General features: G+C 33.8%; 1 protein-coding gene across 1 annotated transcript in view; it reads right to left on the reverse strand.

Moving 5' to 3' along the window:
* The window catches only part of LOC140139648 (uncharacterized), a 192,328-nt gene that overhangs the window by 157,360 nt on the left and 21,013 nt on the right, over nucleotides 1-13,955 (reverse strand). The window contains 1 exon segment of the mRNA XM_072161352.1: nucleotides 13,326-13,444. Coding sequence (XP_072017453.1) covers nucleotides 13,326-13,444 — 119 coding nt within the window.

The following is a 13,955-nucleotide window of genomic DNA, read 5'->3' on the forward strand; positions in this document are numbered from 1 at the left end:
GTGAAAGAAAGAGGAAAAGAAAGAGGGAAAAAAGAAAGAAAGAAACCCACATACATGCGTCAACATGGAGGTGATTTAGTAAACCATGCCCCTTATCAAAATATTGAGGAATGTATTACTCACCTCGGGATTTATGCCTATGTAAAGAAAGAAGAAGGAAGGAAAAAGGAAGGAAGGAGGGATGGAAAGAGGGAAGGAAAGAGTGAAAGAAAGAGTGAAAGAAAGAGGGAAAAAAGAAAGAAAGAAAGAAAGAAAGAAAGAAACCCACATACATGCGTCAACATGGAGGTGATACAGTAGACCATGCCCCTTATCAAAATATTGAGGAATTTATTACTCACCTCGGGGTTTATGCCTATGTAAAGAAAGAAGAAGGAAGGAAGGAAGGAAAAAAAGGAAGGACGGAGGGAAGGAACCCGGAAAGAGGGAAGGAAAGAGTGAAGGAAAGAGGGAAAGAAAGAGGGGAAAAAAGACAGACAGAAAGAGAAACAACAGGAAAGCTAGAAAGAGAAAGGGAGAGAGAAACGAAAAGAAAGAAAGGGAAAGACCAAGAAAGAAAGAAGAGAGAGAAAGAAAGTGAACAAGCAAAAAAAAAAAAAGAGAGAAATGGAAGTAGAGGCAACAAATATAGGCCTACGACATCACTAACCGCGTAATAATTGAGCTGTTAAAAGCGATACCAATTGCCATGATTACCATTTCCATCGTTTATACTAACCGCTCCCGTTTACTCATCTAGCGGGGGCCCGCGCGAAGCGCGGGTACCCGCTAGTAATGGACAATGAAAGGAATAGAATTATGCATGCAATACCTTTCTTCAGAAGACCACATCAAAACAATACACTTAAATAATTTCAGAACATTTGCACATGATATCTTGGTGTAGATTATTCATCTAATAGTTCAAAACATTATTTTGTAAATTAAATCTAATACTAAAATTTGCAACTCACTTTGCTAAGCAAATGAGCAAAGTCAGTTGCAAAGTAAGCAACATAGTAAAGTGAGTTGCAAATTTTAGTTCTAGTATTAGTTTTAATTTACAAAATAATGATTTGTACATGATATTTCACATTATTCAATGGTTCACTACATTTTTGTAATCAGTGCCATTTTAGTGAAGTATATACATGTATGTCTGCTCAGTATTTTGTGTGTATGATTGGTTGTTGTAAACATCACCGCTGCAGCTTTTCAAAGAACATTAGCAAAGAAAAGGCTGCTTATGAAATCAACTATTGGCAAGTGACTTTAATTCCCATCACCCCCTGTGGAAGATATCATTGCCATCTCAATTCCAGCTGGAATTTATATGTGAAAATTGTTGAATACAGTTGAATTTGGCAAATTTGGATAAAATTAAATGGATGAAAACATGAAAATGGTTGGATCTGCAATAATTTACACTGCTAAATATGGTTAGAAAAAGAATTCCAAAATCTTCCAGTTGGGGCGTGGTTTTCAAATGGAAGATAGAATAGCCCATTGCTTTATTTCACAGTCTGTATTGACAATAATATGGAAAGAGCCTTGGGCACTGATATCAAATGTATAATAAACATCCACATTTGGTCAAATTGACACATTACCAATAATTCAGCCAATAGTGCTCATGAGGTTAAACACCACACAAGGAAGCCTTAAAAAATACCAAAATTCAAAATTTTCAGCCAAATTTAACACAAACTGCCTGAATTTTTACAACTTTTCTGGGGCATTTTCAAAAAATTTGGCTACAGTGTGGCAAAATTGTGCTATTTTCCGAAAAAATGGAGAAAATTGATAATGGAGCCATCCATATATCAAAATAGGCCTAGAAAAAGGGGTCACTGATATACCAAAAGGCCAAAAATGCTACCCATGTTTGCCACATTACGGTCAATTGTACCGAGTACCCTCAGGCTTAAACATAAATCGGACCAAACCAAACATCAAAAAACCTCAATTCACAAATCACCTGCAGGCGCAGGTATCCCATATGTTATGATTACGTCATCATGCTAGCAGTCATGTGGGCACGGAAAGCTTGGCCGGCCAAGGTAGACCCCCGTGGCAAAGTATGGCCATGCTCTGCTCGTGTCTGGCACCGTGGGGTCTGTGGTTCTTCTTTCTTTCTTCCTTCCTTCATTCTTTCCTTCCCATGATGGATGCTCAATAAGTTTCCTCATTTTTTATAACACTAATCTCAAATTCAGCATCAATGTATCATTTTGATGTTTATGTTGGTAACTATTTTTCTGAAGGGTTCTCTGACTGAACCTAAATCTGGCCCTCAGATTGTAGACCCTGATTCAAATTATGAACAGAAAAGGTAATAAATATTAGCACTTACTGTATAGTGGGGAATATTTATGGGGGGTAATTTTGGCACTTTTCGAGGTTGAACAAGCAGCCACAAATTTTAACCCTGCGAAAATATTTATTACACATAATACTTAATGTGAACATATTTGGAAACATGAATTTAAACATCTATTTAACTGTCCAGAATTGATAAAATTGCAAAATATTATATCAGTAAATCAGTTTTCCACCAAATACCTTGCTTTGCTTCATATTGCATATGTGATGCGATCAAGGGGAATGACTAATGTCGCTAATATTGATTTTAAGTTATTAGCAAAAAAGTGCTCAAATTCAACCGATAAATTGCCTGTAATTTGGTAACCCAAAATTTTCATGGGATTTGCAGCAAAATGTAGCATTATGAAAGTGCTAAAAACTGATGTAAAAAAGTTGAAATTGAATATTTGCAACATTAGACTCATTTCACTCAACCGTATCGCATACATATATGCAGAGAAAATCTAACTAACGGCAATAGTGCATCATAAATATCTACTATCATCAATTTTCTTTTGCAAACCATAATCAAAATTGCACAAATACAGAATAACCAATTCTGTACTAACCCATGGTTGTCTATATTTGCAGCTCAAATACAGAATAACCAATTCTGTACTAACCCATGGTTGTTTGCAGCTCAGTAGCAGGATCATATTTCAACAACAGAAAAATCAAATTTATGTCTTGCCGCTTATATTACAAAGATGACACTTGAGGCTGTTGTGATAATGGGCTATTCCATCTTCCATACTTCCACACACAGAGTAGAATATATCTTTTTCAAATGCATTTGCTAAGGGTTAAATTATTTTGAAATCCATTCTTCCCCTGTATATGGCTTTACATATATCTTCCACAACTGGAGTGAGTATTTCAAATGGAAATTTAGTTATCCAATTGCCTATTCTAATTGAAACCCATACTTCCCCTGTGGAAGACTTTGCTAAATCTTCCACAAGGGGAGTGTGGATTTGGAATGAAATAGCCCAATTCACACCTGGTGTAACTTAGATGGATTTGTAAGAGGATCTGTTGTACCAGAGAATTAACTTTATTACATCTTCTCTGGTTGTACATGATTGAACATCACTTGATGAAATCTTAAAAGACAATACACATTTTTATGCTTACAAAAATCACACTTGATTGCACCAGCTATTTTGTAATTTACAAAAGGCGTACAAGTTGAAATGCTAATGTAACTGCTATTTCACCACTTAATTGAATTGGTCAAATTATACTCAAATTAAACCTGTTTCTAATATAATATAGTGCTGTGTCATGCACAGAGCAAGGTAATTTTGAATAGAATCTATTTCTATCTCACACAGCAAGAGTAGTGTGTAGGAATATTACCGTATTCATTCCAATAAGCGTCCATGGCCCAATAAGCGCCCACCCAGGGTATTTTCAATTTGATAAAGGGTACCATTAATGTTGAAGTGACGGATAGACGTTGATGTGAAATAGGTGGAGGGCTACAAGTCCTGTGTAAACTTGCAATACATTTTCTGCATCAGAAAAGTTACTAGAACGTCTCAAGACCCTTTTATAACATACGTAAATTTGTCTCTAATAAAAAAAAATTAGTTAACCAGGTAAAAAATAAGCGCCCACCCAAAATGACTTTGTTAAGCACCCTGGGCACTTATTGGAATGAATACGGTATAAATTATATAAAATGCTGACTACTGAACTGTAACTCCCAGGTTTTGGAGATAATTGTTTCATTGGCATCACATAAAAAAAATTAGGGTAGGTAGGTCAGGATTTTTTTTTTACTTTTAAAGCTGTAAATTGGGTTCGATAAAGGCATTGGAACTTTTTTCTTCTATTTTTTTAAATTTCTTTATTTTTTTATTATTTTTTTTTACAAAAAAAGTTTAGGGTCGAGCCTATTTTTAGGGTTGGTCGGGTAGGGTTGGTCATTTCTTTTGAGTCCTTATGCCATACTGCCTGAGGGTGAGCAATGCTCATGGAATGAGGTTAGACAGGAGCTCCCAGAGAGCTTAGACTCCAACAACGCTCAACATGCGTAAACAGTATGGGAAATATTGGACCAAAATTAACTAAAACACAAAATTCATTTTCAAAAATCCACATACTGCTAAGCACCCAGCACATATTATTTTGAACATCAAATAGCAAAAGCTTGACGTTGAGCATACTATGTGAGGACTATGCCTTCAAGGAATTTTGTTTTTTAGTTAAGTGTAGTTTTTCTGCACTAGTCGTGTACCATGCCAAACATGTCTTCTATAGATTCTTCTTTTGATTTTTCAGAGTGTCAACAGCCTCGTCCCATATAGTAAACCATGCACCTGATTACTGTGTTCGAGAGGGAGGCCATGTTGAAATAGTATATAGTGCAAACTATTGTATTTCTAACTCTGGAACAAACAACTCTTTTAAAGGTCCCTTTTGTTTGTTTTTTCCTTCTTAAAGGTTTCATCATGTTAATTTAGCAGCTTAATTTCCCATGACTGTTTCACATCCCCCTTTACCCACATGATCATGGCAAACAAAGAGAGAATGATATAATTCAGTTTTATACCTGATTGACAATATACCATACAACAAAAGCAGAGCAACACATAGAAATACAAACACACATTACACATTAGGGCTGTTGTAAAGTAGAATTTACATTGTCGACAATCAGAGAAGATTTATAGGCGATCCCGTGAAACATCCAGGAACCAGTCTACTAGAAATTTCAAATGAATGAACACAGCTGTCAACAACGTGGTGATTCTCTGCGTACACTGTGTGATGAACGCCCGCGTGTGTGTAACACGGAAGTGAATCAAACCTTGCCAACTCATTCATGATTGGTTAGTATTTTCATTATTGTATCCATAGTCGTGCATTCGCGTTGTACTTTGAAATACACGACGTGTACGAAATCGGTCACATCGCGTACAGCTGCTGTGTCCATTAAATTGAATTTTTTACTTTTAGTATACCGATTTCTTGTACTTTCAGACTTTTATTCCTCATTCGAATGTGGGTTGATAGTAATAAAAAAGAGCTCATTTGAACATGGTACCGATGTTCTTTTCAGGGATCATCTCAAAATGCTTATCGACGGTTTGGACATATTTTGAGTGTTTGAAAATCGCATCTTTGGAACGGGAATCAACAGTGAAGAATGGTGTTAAACTCTGTGATTACTAGACTGGTTCTCAAGTACCCGGATGGGACTGCTTATAAATCTTCTCTGGTCGACAATTGTCAAATCTCAAGATCCGACATTGACAAGTTGTCGACAAAACAATACATCAATAAACTTAAGTCAAAATATCAAGTTCAGAGACCATGTTATGCATTGTTTATTTACATCAAAATATTACCATACGTCCATATATGCATCATCAGAATATTGGAATTTTTAAAGAAAAGATAATCTGCACCACTTATGAATGAAATAGAAGACTGATGCAGTTATTTCATGGTAAATAATGGTGATGTTAAGCTTATCTTAAGCTTTTTCCTCATTTTTTTAATGATTAGTTTTTGTTGACAATTGGTCCATGCTTGTCGACAATTGGGACAATTGCTTTGTTACACATTTTAACATGTAAAAGAGCTAATACTATAACATGCAAACATCAGTTAAAACTTATTTATTGCAGGGGTGACAAATATGGAAAACCATTTGATGATTGCTAAAAGCTTGAAAAATGTACGTTGATGGTCAACAGCAACACATATGTGACATGATCAAGGGGAATGAGTTACACATCCAAAATTTTCAATTAGAAGTTTTTTACATCATTTTCTGCCAGTTTATAAATGCTACATTTTGATGCAAACCCCATCAAAATCAGACATCTGGTTACCAAGTTATGAGCAATTTATCAATGGCTGAAAACAATATAAAACCAAAGAATTCCGACTCATTCTTCTTCACCATGTCACATATATGAATATTCCTTTAAAAGACCTGTATAAGTTAAGGTTTTGAATTTGTGGTTTTTAAATATCAGCAAAGCTAAAATCAACTGAAAGATGTCTTGCACTATTTTACCATGCATGTTTCTGTTTACAGGAAGATGAATTTGAAATAGAATACAAATTGACATATTCATGGCATAATAATGTTTGATATTTGATGATAATGTAAACTGCCTTGGAATTTGGATGGTAATTGATATCATGTTCTTAGTAAACAAACTGCCCATGTAACTTTTGACTGATTACTGTATTTTATACAAACTACTTGCATATATCTTTAATATGTTTACATACATATATACATGTACACCATTAATCAGAATCATATTCAGAAGCTTGATAAAAACCACTACTCAATCATTATTACATTGTTTATACAAAATTAAAACAGCTATCTACAGAAGATAGCATGATTTATTATTGAAGTACACTACTTTTCATACTGATTTTAAACTAAAGCAAAAATATAATTAGAGAATAAACAATAGAAATCTTTGTTTTTACTATCCTCTACCATGTGATAGATGACAGGCAGGTCCAAAATATGTTGAGTAGTGGAAGCTAATGCACTCATTCTTAGAAATCATTGTGTTTACTATCCTCTACCATGTCATAGATGACAGGCAAATTTTGAGTAGTGGATGCCAACGCAGTCATTCTTAGTCAGTTAAATATTATTTTAATAACTAAAAACTATTTTATTTAGCAATTAAGTTACCATCTTAAAAAGTTTCCTTATTCTAAAATAAACAAAACTTCACATCTGCAGTTGTGGGCACTGCGATCACATGCATGTATATGCTGCAATGTCTTTTTTATACATACACGTACACGCACCTCAATAAGCATGTTACGTGCTATCAATACTTGTGATGACATAGGGTTATCACGACCCACTGAATAAGAATCAGTTTAGTTTTTATTTAGCTTTGCAACATATACAAAAATACAGAAATGATTAAACAAGTACAAAGCATCAAAGTTTAACATACAACAAATGTGAACAAACCACCAAATGCCATCCTAGATTGGAACGGCATACACGCCACAACACTAAAAGTTGCAAGGCAAGGCAAGGATAGCCCATAAAAGCCCGGCTACATAATACATGTACAGGCTTATTTCCAAAGGGGTCCCAAAAGATGGCTAATCCAGTATTAGAATCAATTCAACAAAATCTAAATCTAAATTAGAATCAATTCAACAAAATCAAAACAAAACAAATCAAATAAAAACAAAATATGTACGTTCCAGTATTAGAATCAATTCAACAAAATCTAAATCAAAATTAGAATCAATTCAACAAAATCAAAACAAAACAAATCAAATCAAAACAAAATATGTAAGTTCCAGTATTAGAATCAATTCAACAAAATCTTGAATATTCACAGTTTTCTCTTACAGAATGTCACTTTTCACCACATCATAAATAATCAAGTTTCAAACATCTGATGAGTAAATGAATACTGGTAGGGAACACATAATTGTACAGTTGTCTGTGATGAGTTTGTGTTGAGAGATACTAATCCACCTGCTTAGTGTACATATCAGTACTGTCTCACTCATGTGAGATTTCCTCATTGATTAAGTCATGCTCCAAACAAGAATAAGAATTTCTACGGCCAGGCATAGTACGACATCTTTGTGGGCGATGTGTTCATGTTTTCAGTCCAGGTCACACGTGGGCCACGCTGAATTTTTTACATCAAATATTTATTATACTTGCAATTTAAGTCATGATACATTGGTTGGTTTCAGCTCAAATTAGATTTGTATTTATTTTGAGGTCTGTGTACATATGCTGTCGTCAAAGCGGTCCAGACTCTGTGACATTTATATCAAAGTACTGATAGAGTTCACATGAACATGTATGTTAATGGGCTATTCCAGTTGATAAACATACACCCCCTATGGAAGACATGACCTTAATTAATATTACACACAGGGAGTACGAATTTCAAATTCAGTTACTTGAATGGGTGGACTCCATTTGAAATCTACACCTACCGTGTGGGCGATTCAGGTCATGTATTCCATAGGGGTGTATGGATTTCAACTGGTATAGCCCAATATGTGATTCCATCTAGCAAAGTATGTTGTATGGTTAAAATTGATTGCAAAGTGTAGTCTGAGATTAATATGCCTCAGATCACCTGTGCCTACCATGGCCTTATTTTCACAATTAAGTGCTTAATTGTCTGGAAAAAATAAGTCAAGCTCACTAAATTAAATGTTAATACAGCATGGTAAATGTGCTAAAGAATGCTAAACAGTTGGTCGATTGCTTTTTTTTTTAGTCTTGTGAACAAGAAATTCCATGTTTAAATAGGTTTAAAATGTCACCTATAAAATGGGCATCTCGATTTTGTTGCTGTTTTTGTTGTTGTTTTCAAAAACTCATGTGACTGAAGTGCACTTACTATCATTCATTATGAAAATATTGATTAAGCATTGAAAATGCATATCCAGTATGTTAAAAACTTGGACCAGGAAGTGTTAGAAATTTCAGTCTAGCACCAAAATAATCAAGCAAAACTGTTATGAAAAGCATGGTCAGCCTTCAAAAGCCACGAAGGATAGGCTGCTCCACACAAAAATCAAAGTACAAAACTATTAAACTGCTACACTCTAATTTCGTACTATTCATTTTTTAATTAGAATCCCAACTTATTTATTTTTTATCCCATAACTATTCGTTTTGATGAGATATACTGTTCATTTTGAGGATGAGATATACTGTTCATTTTGATTAGGTTGACCGACAATCTTATCAAAATGAATATTTTCTGTTTTATTCTAACATGTAACTATTCATATTGACAAGATCTCCACCTCATTATTTGACAAGATTATCCATTTCATTTTGACAAGATTCTGTGTTTTACAGTAAATTTTCAAGATTAGGGTTGGTCTGCTGCTGTAAACACCTAACCATGAAACATTTTCTGTTTGGTAATAACAATTATTGAAAATCATTGCTCTTATCATTCTTCACTAGAAAAACATCTTTTATATTGATTAAGACTAGTAACTAAGAGTGTCTTGAGAAAAGCGTACATTCTTTTAATAATTTAAGCAAACTATATTATGCAAATCCTATGTAACTTTGCAATTTATCACTATTATTTACCAAGTAACATTTCATGTTTGGTAACATTTAGTAAGCAATTGAAAACCATTGCTCTATCACTATTCACTTATCATTCTTCTATAAAAACATCTTTCATGTCGTTACAAGGCTCTTGAGAAAAGGACCTTTTAGCAAATGCAAAGTACAAAACTACCAAACTCCTACGCAAATCTAACATTCTTGTATCAATCCATTTACGCCCCATAACCATTATGACATTTCCTGCTTGGTAACATGAGAAATTTCAAACATTGCTTTCATCATTCTTCACTATAAGAACAACTTTCCTGCCATATACAAACAAGTGAAAAAAGACACATCCTTTTAGCAAATGAAAAGAACAAAACTATCAAACCCCTACATAACTTGTACATATCCTCAAATTAAGTCTAGTACCATATCAATCCATTTCTATTCAACCCATAACCATTACGACATTTCCTGTTTGGTATCATGAGATATTATAAATCATTGCGTTCATCATTCTTCTTGTGTCTGAGTGGTTTAGTTGAAAATGTGTAGTATAATGTAAGATCATGATACCATTAGGATGCTATTACCCCATGGAACTCATACCATACTGAGACAGACATGCAAATAGATTCCACCATTATTCCAGGGTTTTGTGAAGCGTCTTGTTCAGTACACGAGACATTGCAACATACATGTGTATGTTATGTCCCATGTCAAAAGGAGACACTTTTGGGTAGGATTGTAAATGGAGAAATAGCCAAAAATCTGCCCGCTGGTAATTTTTTTCACAATTTGGGTTTGTTGCGAATTTGTGATGTTATTAGTGTTTAAAATATTGTCTGATAGTTTCAGATCAGAATATAACTGGCATCTTGTATTTTATGAGACATTTTTCAAGGTAAATCCGACTATCAATATTGTCAATAATATTTTTAAAGGCCGATATCTCAATTTCCAGTTTTATAATACCATAACTTACAAACTCAATATCTTCGCTTAGGAATATCCGATTTACTGGTGAAAACGGGGTTGTGGAGCAAAATATCTCTATATTTAAGATATGTAAAAACCTCAAAATTGATAACCTGCCCAAAAGTGTCTCCTTTTGACATGGCACATCACATATGACAAATGATGCACTGTATATAACATTTCCCAACAGATATTTAACTAAAAACTGTCCCGTAGGCCGCATATTATATTTCATTTTGGGGAGCAATTTTACCCTTTTGTTTTTTTTATTTGGATAATCCAGGAAAAAAAGGTATTTTCAAGTAAAAACTTTTATAAACAGTTTTGAAAGCTTTCATCTCATACATTTTCACAAAAAGGAATCAATAAATTCTATGAAAATCAGCCAGAGTCTAGTTTTCTCACACCTATAATTTTCATATCTAACCTACTTGGCACTGATTTGAGAAGAAATATTTGTGATTTGAAGCGTACGTTACCATAAATCCTGACTCTCTAAACGGAAATGAAAATATCATTGTAATTGGGTTTTCAGGCCACCTAGAATCTACAGGAAACAACCCAGATATGGGTGACATTTGAAACAAAACATTAAGTTATTCCAGTTCAAATCCATACACCCCTATGGAAGACACAGAGTGTGAATTTCAAATAGGGTTACCTAAATAAGTGACTCCATGTGAAATCTACACACCTTACAAATAAGGGTCACATCTTCCATGGGGGTGTATGCATTTGACCTGGAATAGCCCATTGTATCAATAGATAACATTTTCTGTGTAACTCATAAATTTTAGATTATTTACTGTTTTATTAGAAAATACAAATTATCATTAAAATATTAAATAAAGCTATTAATCTCTCATAAATATTGATGCATGGAAATTTCCTGCTCTCTTACACAGAGATTAACTGAATGTGTAGTGCACACTACAGTCACTGCTAAAATAGTGTGAAATTTGAATTGAAAATTCTATTGCATGACACTTCTGGATAAGTTGGAAATTGCAAATCATTGTTGCTGAAATATTGAATTTTAATTTTCTAGCAGTAATTGAATCCCTTTATGCTTTTAAACAAGATGTTGAAAAAAGTGTGAAATTTGAATTAGTCTGATATTTTGCTTTCTTTTAAGGAGAATGCAGGGAAAGTGCTGATTCATAGAATACATTTGACAAGCCAAAGTGAAGCCAGCTAGGATTTGTTTGTTCTTTCTTTGCTCTTCAAATTGTTTTGACAAAAAATCCTTAGCAGCACCATAAATAAGGCTTGTTCAGACAGGCTAATAGAGGTATACTTACTCCCCATTCCAGAAAAACACAGCACTAATTTTTTGGGATTAAAAAAATACTATCAAGTTCTGCCAAATGAAACATAGCTCAGTACTAATCATTCATTTGGTCCTAACTGCTGGAGATAAAAGAAAAAGTTCACTATTTTACTAATTTCTTGAAAAAAGAGCCAAATACATGCATTTTCGGCATGTTTTCTGACAATCGAGTCACAAAATCACAGACTTGGAACAAGTCTAAGCATTCAAAATCTTGAGTATATGCTGAAATTTTGCTCTAATTTTCACTTTTTGTGTTACTTTAATTAAATGGTTGGTTTTAAGAATGAAACATGTCAATTCCAAAAATTAGAATGCATAAACTGAAATTAGTCTTAGTACAAGCCATTGGGCTTGATTGTCACAGCATACGAAAAACACCCTAAAAACGCATGTTTTTGGACATTATTTCCAAAAATTGGCCAAAATTAAAAATTGACTTTATTGCTAGTTAGGACTAACTAAAGGATTAGGATTTAGCTATATTTCATTTGGCAAAACAGGATAATATTTTTTTAATCCCAAAAAAATTAGTGCTGTATTTTTCTGGAATAGGGAGTAGTATTAAGCTCAGTGGGAACATAGACCGTGAAGAGATGGACGGTTGTCTGGATCGTAATTCTATAGAAAAATCACATTATGCTGAGACCATGTACGTCTCGCTCGCACCTGTTGGATAAGCGTGTTTGAAAGAAGCGGCATTCAATCGAAGTACATACATTGTCTCTGACACAGTTACGACTGCAATGTAAACTCTGTTGTCACAAAACAATTATAGTTACAAGAAATGAAACGGTAAAAAACGCATATTTGCTGCAGTTTCAAGTTAATTAAATAAATACATATATTCATCGTTTCGATTTATCTAACACTACCTGTTACTCTGGCATGACTCCATTTGAAATCTACACCCCTGTGTGTGAGATTAATGTTATGTCTTTCAAATTACCTATTATAGACGCATACACATGGGCTGTTTGTCGGCACACCTGCAACACAACTACATACAAGCACTGATGGCACTACTCCCTATTACAGAAAAATATAGCACTAATTTTTGGGGATTAAAAAAATATTATCCTGTTTTGCCAAATGAAACATAGCTAAATCCTAATCCTTTAGTTAGGAGTCCTAACTAGCAATAAAGTCCAATTTAATATTTGGTCAATTTTTGGAAATAAGGGCCAAAAATATGTTTTAAAGGGTGTTTTTCGTATGCTGTGACAATCAAGCCCAAAGACTTGTACTAAGACTAATTTCAGTTTATACATTCTAATTTTTGGGAAAGACATGTTTCATTCTTATAATAACAAAAAAGTGAAAATTAGAGCAAAATGTCGGCATATACCCTAATTTTAAATGCTTAGACTTGTTCCAAATCTGTGATTTTTGTGACTCGACTGTCAGAAAACATGCCAAAAATGCATGTTTTGGGCTATTTTTTCAAGAAATTAGTAAAATAGTGAACTTTTTCTTTCATCTCCAGTTAGGACTAAATGAATGATTAGGATTGAGATACGTTTCATTTGGCAGAACTTGATAATATTTTTAATCACAAAAAATTAGTGTTGTATTTTTCTGGAATGGGGAGTAAGGTGAAACAAAGTGTAGACCTACCTTATAAAGGTATATTCTCCTTCCAAGTTGAAATCTATGTCATAGCTTCCATGAGGCTGAGGATCACCACTGTAGTAGCCTCCAGGTACACCATAGATTGTCTGATTATCAATCACAACCTAAATAAACAAAGGTATCATTTAGTTGATGAATTATCTCCTAGTTACCATTTAAGGCAGGTCGAATCTTCATGTCATATTTTTCCAGTTTTGGTTATTTTGCTTCAACATTAATACAGTTTATTTCGGATTATTATTCGGATAAAACCGAATACAATGAGCCTTGGGATCTCATATATTGAATCAATACATTTCCCTATGAGTGTGGGCTTTATATTTATCAAATTTGAGCACAAACACCAGTAGCTCACGGCCCCACTCTGACTCACCTTTTATACTTTTAATATAATTATATATACAAGGTTATACACCAAATTATCTTCAGAAAGGGCTCAACTTTAATAAGTATAGGAGCAATAAATAAACTAAAATACAGATGGATTAGTTCATTTCATTAAATTGTTATTGACTTCTGACAAATTTTGAGGAGGCAGCTGTAAACAGCTACCCTTTCACATCAGGGATTATCAAATCCTATCAAATCAAATATCAAGTCAAATATCTATTTATT

The sequence above is a fragment of the Amphiura filiformis genome, chromosome 18 (genome assembly GCF_039555335.1).
Source record: "Amphiura filiformis chromosome 18, Afil_fr2py, whole genome shotgun sequence".
Lineage (NCBI taxonomy): Eukaryota > Metazoa > Echinodermata > Ophiuroidea > Amphilepidida > Amphiuridae > Amphiura > Amphiura filiformis.